Below are 21,431 nucleotides of genomic sequence, written 5' to 3' on the forward strand. Positions count from 1 at the left end.
CCCCTGGCCAAAGCCCTTAACCCTTAATTGCTCAGTTGTATAAATATGAAATACATTGTAAGTCACTCTGGATTAAGGTGGCTGCCAAAATGCCAGACATGTGATCGAGTCTCTCTGTGTGTCTCCATCTCTTTGCTCTCTGTGTCTTTAAATGCTCTGTGCACGCGCGCAGGACTAGAGCAGGAGGCAGGAGGTCTTGTTGGTGTTTATACGGCACGCGCGTGCACACATGACCTATATCACCATACGGAGGTCCCCAGATGACCAAATCCGCCGCAAAACATCTGTCCAGCTGCTCATGAAGCCGAAGGTAGGTTGTGCTCTGTCATTCCCGGAGGGTCCGCCAGGTTTTTCCCGCACGACGGAAATAAACACGGAACCTTCCTCGCTGTCGCTGTCGGTTTCCACCTCGGTGTGTTTAAACGCACGAGGACACGTTTGTGATGAAGATCAGGATCAGAAACACGACATTTCTTCATTTCAACGTGGGAAAACAGATGCATGTCAAAGCGATTACTGAAGGAACGCTGCATTTAGGAACAGGACGATTTCAGATCACAGATAACATGAGGAACATTTGTGAATGCGTTCTGTTTGAATTAGACTAAGATATCAGGATCTTATGTGTTGATTCGGATTTTTTTTAATGCACCGAGTTTACTTGATGCTGGATTACGGAGTCGGGGCGTCTAAGTGGACGGTGCGCATGCGCAGATGGCCAACGCAAGTGACCCCGGTGAAAGCAACAAGCCCTCGCTTCAGGACTATGTCATCACTGCCTCTGCTGTGAAACTGGCCTCTCTGGGTCTCATTGTAGGGGTCAGCTTGTTGGGAAACATGCTGATCTCACTGTTGGTGATTAAGGATCGTTCTGTTCACAAAGCACCGTATTATTTTCTGGTTGATTTGTGCTTGGGTGACGTTGCAAGATCGGCCTCGTGCTTCCCATTCATGATGGCTTCTGTGGCACGTGGCTCGAAGTGGGCTTACGGAGCTATGAGCTGCAAAGCTGTGGCTTTTCTGTCTGCTCTGTTCTGTTTCCATGCTGCCTTCATGTTGCTCGGTGTGAGTGTCACGCGCTATATGGCGATCGCACACCATCGATTCTATGCCAAACGCGTGACGCTGTGGACGTGTGCTGCCGTCATTGGTGTTTCGTGGATTTTAGCAGCAGCCATGGCCCTGCCACCTGTGTTTGACATGAACACGTACAGATTTATGCATGAGGAGGAGCAGTGCATGTTTGAGCAGCGCTACGCAAGGGCCAACGACACCCTAGGATTCACTCTGATGTTGGCTGTGGTAGTGGGAGCCACACACGCAGTGTATGTCAAGATGCTCTGCTTTGTCTATGACCACCGCAAGATGAAGCCAGCCCAGTTAATCCCAGCTGTCAGCCACAACTGGACTTTTCATGGACCTGGAGCCACAGGTCAAGCAGCTGCTAACTGGATTGCTGGATTTGGACGTGGCCCAACACCTCCCACTCTAGTGGGCATCAGGCAGGTAGCACACAGTGCCAACAGAAGGCTGCTTGTCCTGGATGAGTTCAAGATGGAAAAGCGAATTGGAAAAATGTACTACATGATAACGCTGACTTTCCTGCTGCTCTGGGCACCGTATATTGTCTTGTGCTATGCGCAAGTATTGGTGAAGGATAGTGGCATGCCACGGGCATACGTGAGTGCTGCAGTCTGGCTCACTTTTGCTCAGGCAGCAGCCAATCCACTTATTTGCTTTGTTTTTAACAAGGAGCTCAGGACACGATGCCGAGCCTGCTTCCCTTGCTGCTTGACTACACCTACACAAACACCCATGGAGCCATATTGTGTGATCTAAAGAAAGTGTCTGGTCTATATTTACCTTCTATTGAAAGATACTTCATAAGAACAAAACTGAGCTGACACAAACAGAAGTCGATTAAACGTGGGGTAAATCATTACAGCATGGGCCATTATAGGACGAACACCAACAAACAGGTGGTGTGATGCTTTTTCACCGTTTGCAAGAAGCAAACCAAAATAGGATTTGTAAATGCAGAAAGAAACAAAGCATGGTTTACTGATGAAAAATAAAATTCCTAAATACACACAATTCGGATGATTTTACATTTATGGTTTAATTTAAATTTAATTAATTTAATTTAATTAATTTAATTTAAATCTGGATTTGCAAATAGTCACGTATGTGTGTGTGTGTGTGTGTGTGTGTATATATATATATATATATATATATATATATATATATATATATATATATATATATATATATATATATATAAATAAATCTTGCTTTGTCATTTGTGTGTCACTATGTTGAGACCAATTCACAAATTTGTGTTTTTCTTAAAGATGTTTCCTTTAGCCAGTCAGGTGTGAGATTTCAATCCAGTTAATCATAATATGCTTTTCCCAATGCTTTGCGCAGGTCAGATTGTGTTTCATCATTCCAAGATGGCTGATGCCCAGATTTCACACATAAGTAGTGCAGAATCTCCCCTAGTTCAAAACACATTAAGAGGATAGTAGTTTTTAATCGTGAAATCATGTGAAATGTGCAAACGCTGTCTTCACCGTGCACTCATTAAGGAGCACTTTGCAGCCGACATGAAAAGTTACGCTTCTCGTGTCAAAGCACTGAGCACAGCTTATTACGGGTAGCTGGATTGAAATGACGAATCTGATTGGTTAAAGATCGCAAATGCAGATTCAGTAATTGATTCATAAATGTAAAAACAATTGCAGACACTTGTGTATTTATGAATTGTGTTTTGCACTCGTGGATCGCATATTGTGAATTGAATTTTACTCTTGCCTTTGTAAAACTGTATTTTGTGAATGAAAGTATGGGTTTTTTTGGGAATGTGAATTAACTTTCGCATTTGTGAAACTAAGTTCATAAATGTATTCATGTATTCTATCTCCATATTCCTTCACCATCTACCAAAATTCCAGGAAGTGTCCTCTTTCCCAAAAACTTCCCGAAAGCACTAATGCCTAAGACTCTGTCAATAAATGTAAAATAAACATCGACTTACAGAAAGCCTCTTTGTTAAACGACGAGACATTGTTAATTCGTTATCATCATTAGGCTTAAATAACGAGGATCGTCCGCCAAACGGGTCTCTGTGAATGAGCTGTTGCTATAGAAACAAAAGCATATTAGATTAAGTGCATTAATATAAACCTGTCTTTTGAATTACAGTGAGTATTTTTGTCAGAGCTGCTTTTTAGAGAAGATTAATCATCCAGGATGAGAGTGAAAGAGGTAAAACGTCAGATTATAACTAATAAAGCAAGCTATTAAACTACTATAAGTTCGTTCACACTTTTTGTAGGTCTGTATGGGGTCATATGTTTCTTTAAAAAAAATTGGGAGTTGAACAAATCATTTTCTTTGTTTTCAATGGTAATTATTAAAGCTAATTAAAAGAACATGTTGTAAATTTGCAGTATGTACAGGTGTAGGTGTGAAAAGTCTGTCGGGATACTGAGACACTCCAAACATGACCGAGGTGCACAATGTGGAAAGAGACGCTTCACCAGATTGCTGTTTTTATCAGTTACGTAGGAGGAGCTTTGTAAAGTAACTGACCGTTTTGCCAAAATGAACGTAGATGGTACAGTTTAATGCTCCAGAATTAAAGCAGCTAATTTAGGACTCTAGGACGTTGGACATGAGAGGCACTCAGCCTACAGGAGAATACTTTGTTTACTGTTTTATACATATATACTTAATTTGATATTATTGGCTCAAATCAATTATTTATGCTAACCTTACATTTTTTTTGTTAGATTTGTAGAATGCACGATACACACATTAGGCATTCAAGAATAACAGGGCCTTGAAGGGGAGAAGAAAGGCTTTCTGGAGAGCAGCAGGGAAACCAGATGCTGACACTGGATGAGAAAAAATGTTTCAAGGTAGCAGACATCAGTTTTTTTCCCTGACATTATAAATTCATTGTATTTTGCTCGAGCTAGCAGCACAGCGTTACACATGACACATAAAATACGCCATCGAGTGGGAAAAGTTTCATATCCATTTAGGGTGATACTACATTTCAAACATGAGATCACGGTAGAGATGGTAGAGTCCATAGTGCACGTGTGTAAGTGTATAGTGTGTAGTAGCCATTTGGGATGCAGCTCTTGTCATTTTAGCTATCGGAATAATTATCTATAATCAAGCATAATATTTCTGCAAGATAAGGAGACATAACGGAATGAAACAAAAGGTGGAAATACAGGTGGAAATCACCTCTCACACAACACTTCATTAACAGTTTCATTTCATGTGTCTGAATGTTTTCTTTTTTCAAGCATTTTTTGGCTAGATATGGGTTTGTGGCTTCCTAAAGGGTTCTTCTTTCAATCTCTTTGTGTTGGGAAACACTGTTGTATGATTGTACATAAGACATTTCTATGTCCCGGGGGACAAACCAAAGAACCTCAAGGGTTGTAGATAAGTGCAACAAACACATTCACATGTTTCTCAACAAGCCTATTTCCATATAACATCTGAATAATTCATTTCTACGTCATTATTTTTGCTATGTAATATATTTGCAAAGCCTTTAACAGATTTTTTGTTCATATGGTGTGTCAAAAGTCTTTTTCTTCATATTTCACATCGTTTCATCCTCCGGTTATTTAACTGTTATTTAAAAGATATTTTATATCAGGACTTGAACGTACTTCTATTAATGTTTTTGTTAAAAAAAAAATAACATGGACTGCTGTTCCAGAGACTTTTGCATCGTCTGTATTGGAAGTCAAATAAAGTTGATTGTCACAACATGTTTAAATATGGCCTATGAATTATTTTTATATTGTACAGTATTCTCTTCTATACATTAAGCTCTTTATCCTGACTAATATGAAGCTAGGTACTGTATAAACTGTGTATATGCATTAAATGCATCATATCATATGCGTCACATTTTGTGATGACCCATTAGTTCCTCAGAGGCTCTCGGTTGCACTATTATAAACTGTTGTAGAAAGGACATTAATTACGTTTACATTATTTACTGTAGAGTGTTATGAAGACTGTTTCCTCATATCGTCGCCTCCAGCTTGCTCATTAGGGATAGGGGTAGATGTATAGTATTTAAAGTTAATTTTTTTTAATGAATTTTAAAACTTTAATTGTACATATTCATTTATTTATTTGTATCCTTATTTCTTCTTCTTATTTTTATTATTATTACATATTTATTTCTTTTTTCTCTCTCTTCTGTTTCCATACCTCTGTAAAGCTGCTTTAAGACAATGGGAATTGTTAAACGGGAATTGAATTGAAATATTATATGAGAAGAAGGAGAAGGAGTGTGAGGGCTTTTCCAGGGATCACATTCACTCTGCTGTCTTGCACCAAGTCGCACCGTATTCGCATATAATTTGTCGTGTTACTGGACAAGCCCACTTCTTTTCACCAACGGAACATAGCATGACCGTGTCTCCTGTCCACTAGGTACAAGGCCAATGTTTCTCAGAACAACATGAATACACGTTTCCATTCATTTAATATGATTTAATCTGCCAGTGAATGAATGAATCTAGAAACTGGTACAATGTTTGTCATTTATGCCTTGGCGTGTAGCTAAGAGGGTTACAATATTGCTTCATTTGTGCTCCTATGTTGTGTGTCACCCCTTAAGTTTACCTCTAACTAAGATTCTGCTCTGTGAATTTGTTTCTGGAGTAAAGGGGGAACTCATTTGTAAAACCAGTTGCTCTCTTTCAACGAAACAAATGTTCTTTAAAGCAACTGTGTAGGCTATAGATGTTGCATTAAGCTGTCCATTGATTGTAGAGATTTTCTTCTCTGCATCATGTTAAAATAGGTGTTATCATAAATGTGTTGGTAAATATAAGCCAAATGTTTCTTTCAGCTGCCAGTGAAACTCCACTCGAGCCATTATGCTGCCTGTCATCCTCCTTCTACAACTTAGCTTTGAAAATGACTGAATCAACACTGGCATTTCCTCGAGTGATTTTCATCTCTGTCAAGGACTTTACTGGATTAGTGTATTACAAAGCAAATGCTTGAGAATTTTTTTTAGCATATTTTATACACATTTTATTTAGTTATTTGATGTACTTATTAAAGCATTAGAATAGAATTTGGTGAAACTTTGGTGAAAATTTGGCCAAAATTGTGGAGAACATATGCAAAATATGCAATATGCAAGAACATTCTAGAAATTCTAAACATCCTAAAATTACAATCTCTTTACTATACATGTGTATGTATATACATTTAACTGACACGAACAAAACATTTAATAAATCAACCCATACCGGTGTGAGCCAGTTACTGTGCTTACACATGTATATGTCCTTGTCGTGGACCGCGTCCTGTATGTCGTACCATACCATGAACGTAAATACTGTAAATAAAAGTTTGGTATAGTTCAGATAGTATCAGATTTTTGAGGCCTGCAGAAAGCAAGCAAACTTTGTTGAATGTACTTTTCTTTCCAGAGGCCCCTTTAATTTATTGTCTTATCAATCAGGTGAAACAAATTTGTTTAAAAGGTTAGTTTGGATTGCATTTGAAATGTTTCAACATGGCATCATCAGTCGATCAGGCAGTTAATCAAGGTATTGTTTGTATGCATGTCATTAAGATTAAGACTGTAACACCTTCTGTCAGTTATTCTGTCAAATCTAGCTTTCATGCTTTGTGTCTAAGAAAGCAGTTTTTATTATACAGAATATCAGTCAGGCTGCCATCATTCCAGTACAGCTACATCACTCATTTATAATGATAAAGTATGCTGTCTTGCTAATAAGAAGCTTTACACTGCCCTTTCAGTGATGTATTGACTGGTTTGATTCAGTGGATCACTCATTGCTATTGACAAATTTGCTTTTGCTTGGACTAGAACCAGCTGGCTGTAAGTGATCATATGATTTGTGGTTTGAATTGAAAATCCACACAGGGCATATTTATAGCAATATAAGGAACCATCTTGCATAGTAATGTTATTGACCATTCTTATGAACTTCATGGTTAAATGACGATGTACTCGTCCATATCTACTGTACACAAACACACACACACTGAAACACTAGGCTGTAGGCATGTAGGCTGACACCACTTTTTTGTGTGGTCGTTCTTGTTTGTTTGCCTCTTTTAGTTAATCTTCAAATGCCCAGTTCTGTTCTTGTCTGACACGACTGGAACTTGATGTGGTCTTATGCTATTTCAGCCTACCGACGTCAAGGTACAACACTGTATATTCTGAGATAAAAGGGAGATTACCATAATCTTCCTGTCAGCTCAAACCTAAGGCCACATAACACATTGTCATTTTTTTTCACCATTATTTTAAAGACTAGAAACTGCTATGCATGAAAATCCTAGAAGATTCGCTGGTTCTGAGATCAGCCTGTCTAAAAGTCACTGAAATCACATGTTCTTCTTTTCAAATGTTTGATGTGAGCATTAACTGAAGCTCTTGACTTGAATCTGCATGATTTTATGCATTGTCCTGCTGCCACATGACCGGTTCGTTGCCTGAATATGCATGTGTACAGCACAGTGTTCCTAATAAAGAGGCCAGTGAGTGTATGTTTCACAGACACTAATTTGAGAACCATGAATTTTCAGTCAGCTAGAGAGTTGTTTCAAGTTCTCATTAATATACCACTGATATAGATCGCTAAGCTTTGTTACAGCATAGAGGAGCTATCTCACTTCTACTGTAAGGATCTTCTGCTTTACTCAGGCTTTGTGGTAGAGTTCTATATGATGTCATAAATAAAACACCTCAAAAACTAATCATTTGAGAGAACCTAAAGTAGTCATTTATGTTTAGGCCTTCAGGACGTTTTATGGTGCTAAGAAAACGATTATAAAGCAAATAGTTAATAGCTTGGACTTTCAAAGCTGTACACATTGCTTTTAACAGGAAATATTTTGCATCATTATCAGATAGTGGAGTAAAAAAATTCAGGCAGCAAGAACAGCTGTGTTAAATCGAGTTTGTTAAAACATCGGTCAAGAGACCACTAAGAAAACTCTCAACACTATGTAAAAAAAAAAAAAAAAAAAGGATGACCCTCCAATCAATGTGTTAACAGAAGCACAGACCAACCATTTCTAAAGATTTCTCTTTTTTTTCCGAATAACATGAATAACAACATAACTCTATGTTATTCATGCAACTATTCCTTTAATACCGAATTTTAACAGTCATGTTAGGGAGGTGGAGAACCTGGAGATCTACAGAGAGTAACCAAAGCTCAGGTTTGAACCTGGGATCTTGGAGCAGTGAGGAAGCAATGCAAGTGAGTTGTGAAACCATGCAACCAAATCATTTGTGACCTGTAATTGCATCAACCAGACAAAATATTTAAAAGAATAATAGAGTTCATGTTCAGACTGTTGCCACAAAATCTAATTATCTTTAATTTTATTAATGAAGACATTTTGACAGATTTGATTAGTCATGGCTCAATATATTATATGTAAGGACTACTTTCGAAATAAATAATCATATTTCCATAAATGAACTAAAGAAATAGGACATTATACATTCTATACAGCCTTCATAGCACATATGAGCATGTATATCGATCAGAGATAATAATCTTGGAACTTGGATAGTGAGAGACATCTGGAGTTGCCTTCCTCTGTAGTAATACATGCCAAGTTTGGCAAACATGGGCATGTGTGATGGAGTCTCTTCCCACTGAATGGAACCTGGAGATCACAATTATTGCAGTAAGCAAACAAATTAGGAAGCATAAAAACATTCTGGTAAATTCTTAACCATCTACGAGGCATCATTATTAATAAACAAAAATTTCAATCCATCTAAATGAGTAAGATTTTGTTCAAATTGTCAAACAAATGCAGTTTAACCACTGCATTTATCTGCTTCCGGCAATAGTTATGCTGTGTTTATACCCTTATACTGCAGACAAAAATATTTACTTACAAAAGTAATATATTTTTGTATATATTTACAAAAATATATACTTCATCCATCAACCTCTCAAAGGAGGGCTTACATGTTCCAACCATTTTAAGCCATCACGTTGTGTAATATCAGCAGCTATACATTTATCTTTTCTGGTTTTGTAGAATACCTTTCAGGCTCCTGGTAGGAGTTGCTCATTCTCCTGTTTTCCCAATTAACAGCGAGATGATAAATGACAGCACATATTGTAGGAGAAAACCTTGTGGTGGAAATTTCTAATCTTAAGATGTTCATAAGGCTTTGTCCTTCTATGCTTGTACCCTGTGTGCATCATGACCAGAGACTGACATCGTCATCAGTAGGTTTTGTTAAGATTAGGACAAGGGACTGGGAACGAGTTGTCCATAAACAATGTCCAATAAGTCCTCTAGAAGACCTTGGCCTGGTCAGATTAGCTTGGTCAGGAGATGCATGAGGTAACTTTGAGCCAATGATTGATGATGTTTTGCTATTACATATCTTCGGTTTTCTTGAGTTCTGTCTATAAAACCTTGATGTAATCATTGATCTTGGCCCTTCATCCCTCATGCTACATGTGGAGTGTTGGGTCCTGCTGCGCAGCTGAGCACAATAAATTGTGTAACCTTTTTACTCTTGCTCGTGTCTACCAGTGTTATACTTTATTCTTTAAATCTCTCTAACCTCGGAACTTCCACAACAACCTTTGTTCAAATTGTCAAACAAATGCAGTTTAACCACTGCATTTATCTGCTTCTGGCAATAGTTATGCTGTGTTTATACCCTTATACTGCAGACAAAAATATTTGATTTGGATTTGATAGCTAAACATGATTTCTAAAGCTTCAAGAATGTGAAGGACACAGTGGTATGAAAGCAAAGTGTAATTGCAGTATTGAATGGATTGAAATGATGAAAAATAAAAAGAAGTAATTTCACCTTATGGCTCATAGGATGGCATTCCTCTCCTTCCATTCCCATCGGCATACACATCCGAAGGCTGCGTATCCACAGGCTGACCGCGCAGCACATACTGCCACCACACTGGGAATCTTTTTTACATGACTACACACACACATACACACACAAAGTTATACAATGCGTTGATTTAAACTCAGCAAATTTATTGAATCGTCTGATTTATTGTAAATGTACAATGATACGTAATGCTGTGTGGTAACAAGTTATTGAATTCCTTATTCTACAGTAAAATAAATGAGAACTATTTTTTTTTTGTACACAAAGAACCTTTATCAAAGTTCCATAGAAACAAGAGGAGATTTGAGTGACATATAAACAAACCTGTATCTGATTCATGAAACTGCCATACAACAACAAAAGCTGTGATACAATGAAAAGCAAATAATGAATCAGCTTCAGCTGCTTGATAAGAAGCTCCATCCACTAGTGCCTTATTTACATGACATATGAATATTGCATGCCCCAGTTGATCCAATATAATGCGCTTCATTTTCCTTCACATTCACAGCCTGACCAGTGATCTTTTAACAGTGGTTTATTTATCCAGAAATTGTGATTGCATGTTTAATTATTCACAGGAGGAAACCAATGGTAAAGTAATTGTGTTCTTGTTGAGGCAATTTCTTGTTCAGCTTCAATAGCACAGGGTTTGAATACTTATGCAAGCAAGATACTTAAGTTTTTTTATTTTTCCTAAATATATTTCATAACAAAAACACAGTCATCTTCCATAAATTGATTTTGAGTTTCCGTGTTTTTAAATTAAATATCCATTAGAATGAAATTTCAGTTTACCATTTATAATTTGATAATAAGAGAAATTTAGTCAGGGGTCTGAATACTTTTGCAAGGCACTGTATATGTACAGGGGGCATGGTGGCTTAGTGGTTAGCACGTTTGCCTCACACCTCCAGGGTTGGGGGTTCGATTCCCGCCTCCGCCTTGTGTGTGTGGAGTTTGCATGTTCTCCCTGTGCCTCGGGGGTTTCCTCCGGGTACTCCGGTTTCCTCCCCCGGTCCAAAGACATGCATGGTAGGTTGATTGGCATCTCTGGAAAATTGTCCGTAGTGTGTGATTGCGTGAGTGAATGAGAGTGTTTGTGTGCCCTGCGATGGGTTGGCACTCCGTCCAGGGTGTATCCTGCCTTGATGCCCGATGACACCTGAGATAGGCACAGGCTCCCCGTGACCCGAGGTAGTTCGGATAAGAGGTAGAAAATGAATGAATGAATATATTAATATAGCTATTATTTCACCTTTTTCTTTTAGTGGCTTACACTGTCAACACCTGTACATATACATTCATTCATTCATTTTCTACCGCATACCTCGGGCTACCTCAGGCTTCATCGGGCATCAAGGCAGGATATTAATATGTTAATATTATATAATATAATTTAATAATAGCCAACAGCACATACAAATAGCCAACAGCACATACTAAGGAAAATAAGTAATCACTTGGGATAGGGCATTTTATGGACCCGCAGTTTTTATCCTTTTCTGATAATGTCTCTATTGATATCCGGTTTGATCCCTTGACAAAAAAGGCTAATTTAAGCAAAACATATATAAATGAAAAATGTATCGATATCTGCTTGACTTTAGGACCCAGGTTATAAATTTACCACCACTGAAAAAGGAAAGAAAGTTAAAAAAAATGTATACAAATTTAAAATTCTTTCTGATGTTGTTAAAAATAAAGATAAGTATGATCTTCAGTAGAAAGTCAGGCTCGATCCATCTCCATGACATCTTTGAGCTGGAAAGGCAAAATTACAATGCCATGACCTTCTGAATGTGGATTTCATTCTCTTAGAAGGTTATGCAGCTTGATCGAAATGGCATGATATCTTCATCCATCAACCTCTCAAAGGAGGGCTTACATGTTCCAACCATTTTAAGCCATCACGTTGTGTAATATCAGCAGCTATACATTTATCTTTTCTGGTTTTGTAGAATACCTTTCAGGCTCCTGGTAGGAGTTGCTCATTCTCCTGTTTTCCTGTTTTCCTTCTATGCTTGTACCCTGTGTGCGTCATGACCAGAGACTGACATCGTCATCAGTAGGTTTTGTTAAGATTATGACAAGGGACTGGGAACGAGTTGTCCATAAACAATGTCCAATAAGTCCTCTAGAAGACCTTGGCCTGGTCAGATTAGCTTGGTCAGGAGATGCATGAGGTAACTTTGAGCCAATGATTGATGATGTTTTGCTATTACATATCTTCGGTTTTCTTGAGTTCTGTCTATAAAACCTTGATGTAATCATTGATCTTGGCCCTTCATCCCTCATGCTACATGTGGAGTGTTGGGTCCTGCTGCGCAGCTGAGCACAATAAATTGTGTAACCTTTTTACTCTTGCTCGTGTCTACCAGTGTTATACTTTATTCTTTAAATCTCTCTAACCTCGGAACTTCCACAACAACCTCAAAAGCAAAATCTGTCAGACATTGAGATGTAGTTCATAAAAAGTCTCATAATAAGACTTCGGAATCATGGGAAATAACACGGTCAGCAGTGGTAAACTTGAGTGTGCATTTTGGTTGAGGATTTCCAGACCTGTTTCCAAGCTAACTGCTTCCACCTGCTAGGTAGACTTGTCTCCTGCAGTGTCTTTAGAATAATGCAGCATTTTGAAACAAGACATGACTTGGAATGAATCAACTCATAACTCAAACATGAACCTGAGCAGAGGAAGCAGATATAACAGCATTGAGCATTGACTGTAACATAGAATACTTCATCGGTAGACTTAAAACACCTGGAATACACTATTAGGAAAATGGTGGAAGGGGAGACATGGGGAGTTTTTTTGCTTTGTAGTCTCTTAAGGCTTGAATTTGACCCACATAGCATTCTTGCTTGGCTTGGAACCTAGCTATAGACAGTAGGATTCATTTGAGTGCTGAGAGAGAGTGGAGCTGTTACTGTGGCATAGGATATGGAGATTTGGCTTTAATTGATCTGTTTGGTTTTTTTGGCAGTTTGGGCAAGGTGGCTTGGTGTTTGCCATGTTTGCCTTAGACCTGGGGTTGGGGGTTCAAGTCTTGCTTCTACACTGTGTATGTGGAGTTTGCACTCTGGGTACTCTGCTGCCCTCCTCCAGGCCAAAAATGTGTTGCAGTTTGGACAGCATCTCTAATTTTTCTATTGTATATGAGATTGTGATGGGTTGGCACCCTGTCCAGGGTGTCCCCTGTCTTGTGCCCTATGATAGACTCCAAGTTCCCTGCAACCTTGTGTAGGATAAGCGGCACAGAACAATGGATGGATGAGCAAAATACAAAAACAAAGTAATTTGGAAAATGCATTGAAAATATTTGTTTCTATTTTATTATTTTTAATTTAACTCAGCCATCCCCACTATGCATCCAACACTTTCATGACACAAGAGTGAAGAGTGCAACATATCTATGGTATCTATGGGCCTCCCTTTCTATTTCTTGAAAATGTATCCATTTAAGACATTCCCCTTGAGGGCCCTTTCCACCTAGCAGCCCTGAGATGTAATATCTACCTTTATCACCACCACAGTGAAACACCTGGCAGGAGAAGTGTTTATAGGTAAAGGCTAAAGGAAAGTCAAGTAGAGCCTTTAAGAAGACTCATTTAATGAATCCAGTTCTGTAGCCTCACAAGCTGGAATCCAGTCACGGAGGCAATAATGGCCTTCCAACCAATTCTGCTGATATTTGCTATCCAGCAATAAAACAGGAAAAATTGGTGCCAGTGCACTTGGGTCTTTTCTCCCCCTCACAGTTCCTCCACCAATCTGTTGACTTTGCCAGTTTCTACCCCCAGACCCTTCCTTATTCTCCATTCATTCCACTTCCTCCATAATACAATTGGAGGAAAGTATATTCCAGCCTCCTCTGTATTCATGAGCTCACATACACCCATCACTAGCTAGTATCTCGGTGATTGACAGGGTAGGAAGAGTTTGTCAGAGGGTACGGCCAATTTTGCTCCTTTCCATAGCATACAGCCTCACAATCTCATAGTGATTGGTCATTGTTTTTTTTTTGAGCTACTTGGGAGTCCTTAACAAAAAAAATGACTTGTTTGTCAATTTTAAAATATTCACACATACTGTACTAGAGGGCACTGGCAGGTGTATCGCTGTTCACTGTGAATGTCATGTGAATATGTCTTGTATGTCTTCACCTGTGCTTGATTACTCCTAATGTGGTTTGCTATTTATACCCTTCCTCTTGTGTCGACTCTTAGTGGAGTCATTTTTCACAACATGTTCACAATGTTTGCTGTTTCGGTTCTTTGTTCCACGTTATGTTTTTTATGATTGTGCTTTTTATTTCAGTGATATTTCCAGGTATGTGTCCAAGTATTTGCTTTTCTTTGTTATGTTTTTGTTAATAGATCATGGATTTCTTGAATACGTTCTCTGATATCGTGACAGTTTGCTTCTGCCTGGAGGTTACGACCTGAAAATAAATTCTAATCAATTTGAATAGCAGATTGCTGTTTATCAGGTCTTATTACATTAATTATGCAGAGTTCATATTTCAAATGCATCAATGTCATAAGATTCCACACAACCTCTGAAAGATGGCTGCTGCGTTAAATCTCCCGCTTAGATCTAGAGGTATAAATGGTGATCAGGAGGCTTAAATTAAAATACACATACAGAGAAAATATGGATGGAAGTAAAAGGAGCGAATGGCTTACTGTTTTATTTGTCATCTGTCAAAGTAATATTAGTGCTTGATCGACACACACACTTTCTGATTTTTTTTGTTTGTTTTGTTGTAGAAATTTAAAGACATAAATTTAAAGATTTTTAGACATCATAAAAAGACATATTATATAGTCTTTCTAAAACTTGTATTTTGTAAACATAAACTTAAATGGTAAAGGTGTATATAATGATATATCACCCCAAAGAATGCAGCATTGTTATTGTATTAACTTCAGTGATAAAGACTTACTTTGAAAGCAGTTATTCCCCTTAAATTTCACCAATTGCAATATGCAAGATCATTTTATTTATTCACAAGTGTCAGAAAGGGGTTAAGCTACATTTTTCAATGATCTTACTCCATTTTATTTCTAAACTAATCAGGTAAATGCATATGATATCATTTTTAACAGTCAATGGCAAAATAACAAAATTCACAAAAGATAGACTTGATTTTGAAAATCAGATTGCAGCCATTTATATACTGACTGAGATCTATCTAACTATTTTACTTGTAATAGGACAAACCAGAACATTTACTATTTTAAATATGATTTAAATATGAAAAAATCTAACAAACAATCATATAAATGCATTTAAAAAAGTTATGATGATTCTGCATATAAACAAATTAAAAAGTGGCTTCAGATTTTGTCTGTATACATTCAAGCACTGCGATACATCCTAAAAAATAAGAAAAATAAGAAAAAAAATTCACTACAAAAATGTAATGAGTTCTACAAAAGGTATTAAATAACCTTATTAAATTTCTAAGTGTGATAGATTCTATTTCTATTAGGATCATTTAAACAATGAACCATATCATATATTTTCAATGTAGGTATTAAAGAAGTAATTCATTTAAATTAAGCCTTTCAATAAAACCCTGATTAAATCTGCTTCACTCACCCCTGTGATGACGGCTCCAGAGCCGTATGACACTAGTAGCAAGAAGAAAAACAGAGAGAAGCTGGACCTCATGGCTCATACACTGGATTTCTTGTTTTGGAGTTCAAAAAGTGCAAAAATGATCTGATTTTGTAGAATTTTGTAGAATGCTATGTTTATATTCACGGTACTAGGATGTACTGGTAAAAAAGGACGGGCTCATAATGGGTGTGTGGTGCCTGAGGGAGTGTGTGAGATTGTGGGACCAAGAGGTGGCCTTCAAGATTGATTTATATACAACATGCTCCATTCAGACCCAGAGTGAGTCATTCAGATATTTTTTTGTTAAAAAGAAGGCCATGGAAGGGTCAGAGTATAAGAGTAAGAATAAAAAAAAATAAATGGACACATTCTAACTTATATTTAAAATTAAGCATGCTAATAGAAAAAAGTATTTATTAACATACAAAGGTACTTCAAAATTAGGGCTGTTTTAAAACCCGAAACTAATTCCCACTAAAGTAACCTGCCCAAATTTGTCAAGGCTAAAGTATTATTTTACTATAATGCTTAGAAAAGAAAATACGACATGAACAAAAAAACACATCCTTGACTCTTACACACTACCAAGGTCCCTCTGAATTATTCACATTTGGATTTATTCACGTAGTGGATTTAACATCCACTCAGTGAGTCATGGAATCTATAGCAACATAGCAACGGAAATTAAAAAGTGAAAAAAAAAAAAAAAAAAGAAAGAAATCTGAAAAGAAATTAAAGCTGTGATTCATCAATGAATGTGTAACCTTTTCAGCTGCTGTGCCCTTGGCCATTAGGAACAAGGCCAAATCTAGACATGAACTGTTCTCTTTCATTCATATTCTTTCTTCATATATTAAAGCTTTTGCTTGTAATGCCTTAATATTAACATTTATTTATATTATAAATGTAGTACTTTATTTGGTTTACATTTTGTAGTTCATTAAACAAATGTACTCTACATGGAAAATAAATGAACTTGTTCCGCAATAAATACAGTGAATTACTGAATAAATAAAACTTTTAGTGTAGCAATGTAGTGACTGCCTTACACCTACAGTGCCTGTTTTTGCATGCTCTCTCCATGCTTTGGGGGTTTCCTCTGGGTGTTCTGGTTTCCTCCCCAGGCCAAAAACATTCAGTTTTCACTTCACGAGCCATCATGGTCAGCATATCTGAGTAGAATACAATACTTTTGGTATGTGGTTTTGTGGAGAGTCTCAAAAGAATGTTTCCAACATCTTGTGCAATTCGTGCCATAATGCATCGAGGCTGTTTTAACAGAAAAAAAAAAGGCTTCTCCAAGGACTCTCTAGTTACGATAATTCAACATGAATTTTCGATCTTACTTTGGACGATAGCGATACGACAAAATTTTAAAAATATTTTAAGTTTCACAATTGGGCTTTTGATTGCTGCCTTGTTTCAGTCTCGCAGGCGATCAACAAAGTGCAGTTGTCTCTGTGTTAGAGCATGCATTTTTTCTGTGTTTTTTGCTCCTTTATCATCACCTTCCTCATCTTCCGACAACTAAGTTAATGTAGCCATCAACAACTAACTTTGTTCAGGTATTAAGATGTCAGACAGAATCTTGTTGAGTACAATACGATACAATACGATACAATACGATACAATACGATACGATACAATACGATGCGTCACTTCAATGCATGTATGATACGTAGCTTTAGCGATTTCATATTCTGTAAGTGTTTACACCAATGTTAAAGCTTTTGTGGCAGATTGGATTATTTACTTAACAAGCTTTCTATTAGATTGCATTAGCCAAATTATTATTAAATTATTAACAAATTACAGCATACTTATCACCATTTTTAAGACTCCCGGGTAGGCGTGGTCATGGTTCAACTTGCGATATTTTCTTGTTATGATGGATTATTAGTATAGTGCTCCTAATAAAGTGGTCAGTTAGTGTATATTGCTATGACTTTAGTTGTGCTTCTGTGTATGTTATGTTGTATGTGGGTGAAAGAGTGTGTTCTGTTTTTCAGGTCTAGCCCATTGCTACATACCTTGTTTTCACCACCTGTCTCTGATACGTTCTGTATTTAGTTTGTATACAGCTTACATATAATTGTACAGAGCTGAACTGTAAAGTAGGAATTCAACAGCAGTTTTGTTTAAACTCATTTCTTCTGATTGGTTAGATGGGGAATGTGCAACTAAGCAAATAAACAAATGTCTAGATATTGTGGCTGGATTTAGACAAAAAAAACCTTGTTGTGTTGTTAGAGGCAGTGTACTAACAAATCGGGTACTTTGGGACTAATTGCTATTGGCAGCTGATGGTGGGAGACTGGAAGTGGCTGCTGAAGCTCACGGCTAAGGTTTAGTTGGCATCAGAACAGAGTAAACCACAAATTGTGTACAGTTACATGATATGCCAGAGGATAAACAATGGTGGGTCTGACCTCACATAAACTTTGCTTGGCTGTAGCTATGTGACTTTAAGGAGTTTTAGTGCTGCTGACTTCTTGTCTTATATAAATAGCATATTGATAGATACCAATTATAATTTGAAAAAACAGTTGTAATTTTAAAATGGCAAAATATTACACCTTTTTATAGCATGACTGTTGCAGTTTGCATTTTCTCCCAGTGTGTCCTGGGTTTCCTCCCAGCTCCCAAAAACATGTATGTACTGTAGGTGGACTAGCCAGGAATTCCAGGAATCGAACCCCGACCGGTGCTCATGTTCAGCACTGAATTTCCATGTCATTTCACACTTTACCAATGTGCCGTTTTCATAAGTATTTCTTTTTACCTAAAAAATAATACCCAGCAAATTAAATTATGACATCAAACCCATTTCTGCTCTATGAGACACCCCAAGTGCTTGTCCATAAGCATCAAGACATGAAGGTGTTATCTTCCACTAAACCACTAAAATTCTATGTTAGTTTTTCCCAACAGAGGGAAAAATATCTCACACTGCAATCCAACAGTGTTCTGACTAATTTTACATCAGACGTGCCGTAATGAAATTATTTATCTGTTTATACTGATTTACAATATCTGATAAGTGGATTTTTTCCATTCTGCCAGCAGCCTGGAATACAGTGTACTGGGGGAAAAAAGGTGTAGATGTGTATGTTTTGGTGTATGGTGTATGATGCTTTGTAAAAGATCGATGTCCCAACGAGCCCCTGAATGGATTTATGGATGATTAATTGATGATGATGATGATGATTGATTATTACTATTGTTTATGTTGTTGCCATCACTATTTTCATTTTATTTGATTATGTCTTTAAAATGATATATTATTGTCATTTTGGTACACTTTGGTACATTATTACTTACATAAAATGTAAGTAGCCTGGGGGGGCATGGTGGCTTAGTGGTTAGCACGTTCGCCTCACACCTCCAGGGTTGGGGGTTCGATTCCTGCCTCCGCCTTGTGTGTGTGGAGTTTGCATGTTCTCCCCGTGCCTCGGGGGTTTCCTCCGGGTACTCAGGTTTCCTCCCCCGGTCCAAAGACATGCATGGTAGGTTGATTGGCATCTCTGGAAAATTGTCCCTAGTGTGTGAGTGCGTGAGTGAATCAGAGTGTGTGTGTGCCCTGCTATGGGTTGGCACTCCGTCCAGGGTGTATCCTGCCTTGATGCCCGATGACGCCTGAGATAGGCACAGGCTCCCCGTAACCCGAGGTAGTTCAGATAAGCGGTAGAAAATGAGCGAGTGAGTGAGCAAGTAGCCTTAATCCTTGTCATAATGAGGTTTTCTGTGAAGATGTGTTGCGATGGAGTACAATGTCTTTGCATTGTCTTAAACAAAAGACAGTGTAGATATTGTTCATGATGTTATTCTAACATTAAACCAAGCTGTTATAGTTTCTCTAATGGTACCAAGTTGCTGCTGGAAAATATGAACAATTTTTGCATCAGTGAAACAGGCAGAAGTAAACACCACATTAATTAAAGTCATTTATTAATTCCAGTATATGCTAAGCTGTTTTTTTTTACCCTCCTGTACTGTGATATACACATATACAATATACACTCTGAATATAACTCCTAGATATTTAATACAGCAAGTAGGAAATAATTACCCACTTCTGTTTTAAACATAGTAATAAAAGCTAGCTTTAGTTTATCACATGTATTTGTTTGCCACATGCTGAAAATATGGAATGACAGCCTTGGTCTCAAAGGGAAGGACAGAGCATGCAATTCTCTGTGAAGGTTTACAGGATTTTGATATTTCAGTAGTCACTCCGTCACTATGGTAACATCCACCGTTCACGTTCCAAAATGCATTACGCTGTGAAAGAACTGATTTTTGTATGAAAACATTACAAAGATGATACATGACAGATAGAAAGATACAATGAAATCGGACGAGCAGACGTGAATCTGACTACGGAATGGAAGTGGAGTGAGTAGCTGTTGCAATGAAACACTAAACATTAGAAACACGAGACTTCTAATTGAGCTGTCAAATTCTTTATTAAGACTGAATGGCAAGTTAATGTAATTGGTCCCTAATTCCCTAATGTAATAAATCCCTAATGTAATTGGTAATATTTCATGGCTCTTTTGTGATTGTTGTGGCCAAAAATGTTTTTATTTGTAGAAAACTACTTGAATTGGTGGCACTGCAAGCACTGGATTTTTAATTGAAACTCCTGTAGCTGTATTCATGTTTATCACCCGTGAATCAAAGAGAGCTTTGGCTGAATGTGTTTTGGACTGATGTCCTGACACGTTGTGGGACATATCTGGCGGGACTGTCAAATAGCTTGTCATGAGCACAACACTATCTCGTCATATTCTATAATACCATGACTGGCCAAAAAGCAAAAAAAAAAGACAATATATGTTTACATGTCACTAATTCGCTGGTTTTTGTATAAAAATTGATATTTAATTGTTCACTTGCAGTAATGTCGGTGAATCTGTTTCTCGTTGCAGATTTTCCTTTTTTTTTTTGTCCACATGAAATCTGCCATCGTTATTGTAATCATGCAGGATTATTTTTTATATAAACCTCCCACACACTGCTACCCCAAATTCTCAATGTGCAAAACATAACACCCTTGTAGGCCCTCGTCTTCTGAACTATTCATTGCTTTTTCATTCATCTTCAGTAAATGCTTGTTCATGCTCGGGGTTGTGGTAGATCCAGAGCTTATTCGGGCAACACTGAGCATAAGGCGGAAATGGAATGGGATGTGAATTTATCACAGGTCACCATGTACACAACGTTCACAATGATGGGAAATAACATGGGAATGAATCTGCACAGACAGTAGCCCAAGCTCAGGATTAATTTCTAGTGTACTATATGTATATAGTACTCTGTACTGGATTACATCAATACCACCATAGACAGTGTTGCTACTCAGAAACAGATCATCACATACCCAAATCAGAAGCCATGGATGAACAAGGAGGTGCGCCTCCTGTTGAAGGCACGCAATACTGCCTTCAGATCAGGTGACGCACAGGCATACAGCACATCCAGAGGTAACCTGAAGAGGGGCAAGCACTGCTACAAGCGGAAGATAGAGGAGCATTTTTCCAGCTCTGACCCTCGACGCATGTGGCAAGGCATCCAGGTCATCAGTCTTTACAAATCCCCCCACTCCACCCCCGCTGCCACTGATGTCCTCTTCTTGAACGAGCTTAATGACTTTTATGCTCGCTTTGAGAGAGACAACAGAGAAACTGCCACCAAGCTCAAACCCTTAGCTGACCACCCTCCAATCACACTCTCCTCCACAGATGTCTGCAACGCACTGAGCCAGATCAGCGCACACAAAGCCGCTTATGACAATAAGAACACTTATGCACGTATGCTTTGTTGACTTCAGCTCAGCATTTAACACCATCATTCCATCCAAGTTAA

At 37.8% G+C, this 21,431-nt stretch overlaps 2 protein-coding genes across 2 annotated transcripts; one reads left to right on the forward strand and one right to left on the reverse strand.

Annotated features, from left to right (window-relative positions):
- The first annotated feature begins 189 nt into the window (after positions 1-189).
- On the forward strand, positions 190-2,119 carry gpr27 (G protein-coupled receptor 27). The gene has a single exon (XM_060867143.1). The coding sequence runs from the start codon at positions 715-717 to the stop codon at positions 1,837-1,839; it is 1,125 nt and encodes a 374-aa protein (XP_060723126.1). The 5' UTR covers positions 190-714; the 3' UTR covers positions 1,840-2,119.
- A 6,470-nt stretch (positions 2,120-8,589) lies between these two features.
- prok2 (prokineticin 2) lies at positions 8,590-15,614 on the reverse strand. The gene is made up of 3 exons (XM_060867144.1): positions 15,543-15,614; positions 9,893-10,018; positions 8,590-8,715 (listed from the first exon to the last, which is right to left on the reverse strand). The coding sequence occupies exons 1-3, from the start codon at positions 15,612-15,614 to the stop codon at positions 8,590-8,592; spliced, it is 324 nt and encodes a 107-aa protein (XP_060723127.1).
- Between the last annotated feature and the right edge of the window lie 5,817 nt (positions 15,615-21,431).

Source organism: Tachysurus vachellii, chromosome 4 (assembly GCF_030014155.1).
Source record: "Tachysurus vachellii isolate PV-2020 chromosome 4, HZAU_Pvac_v1, whole genome shotgun sequence".
NCBI classification, from domain to species: domain Eukaryota; kingdom Metazoa; phylum Chordata; class Actinopteri; order Siluriformes; family Bagridae; genus Tachysurus; species Tachysurus vachellii.

Excerpts from the sequence above, each read along its gene's own strand:
- gpr27 (XM_060867143.1), top strand. The coding sequence starts at position 715 with ATGGCCAACGCAAGTGACCCCGGTGAAAGCAACAAGCCCTCGCTTCAG.
- prok2 (XM_060867144.1), bottom strand. The coding sequence starts at position 15,614 with ATGAGGTCCAGCTTCTCTCTGTTTTTCTTCTTGCTACTAGTGTCATAC. Across the intron at positions 10,019-15,542 it reads CTGGAGCCGTCATCACAGGG|TCATGTAAAAAAGATTCCCA; the intron begins GTGAGTGAAGCA and ends GTGTGTGTGTAG. Across the intron at positions 8,716-9,892 it reads GCCATCCTATGAGCCATAAG|GTTCCATTCAGTGGGAAGAG; the intron begins GTGAAATTACTT and ends TGTGATCTCCAG.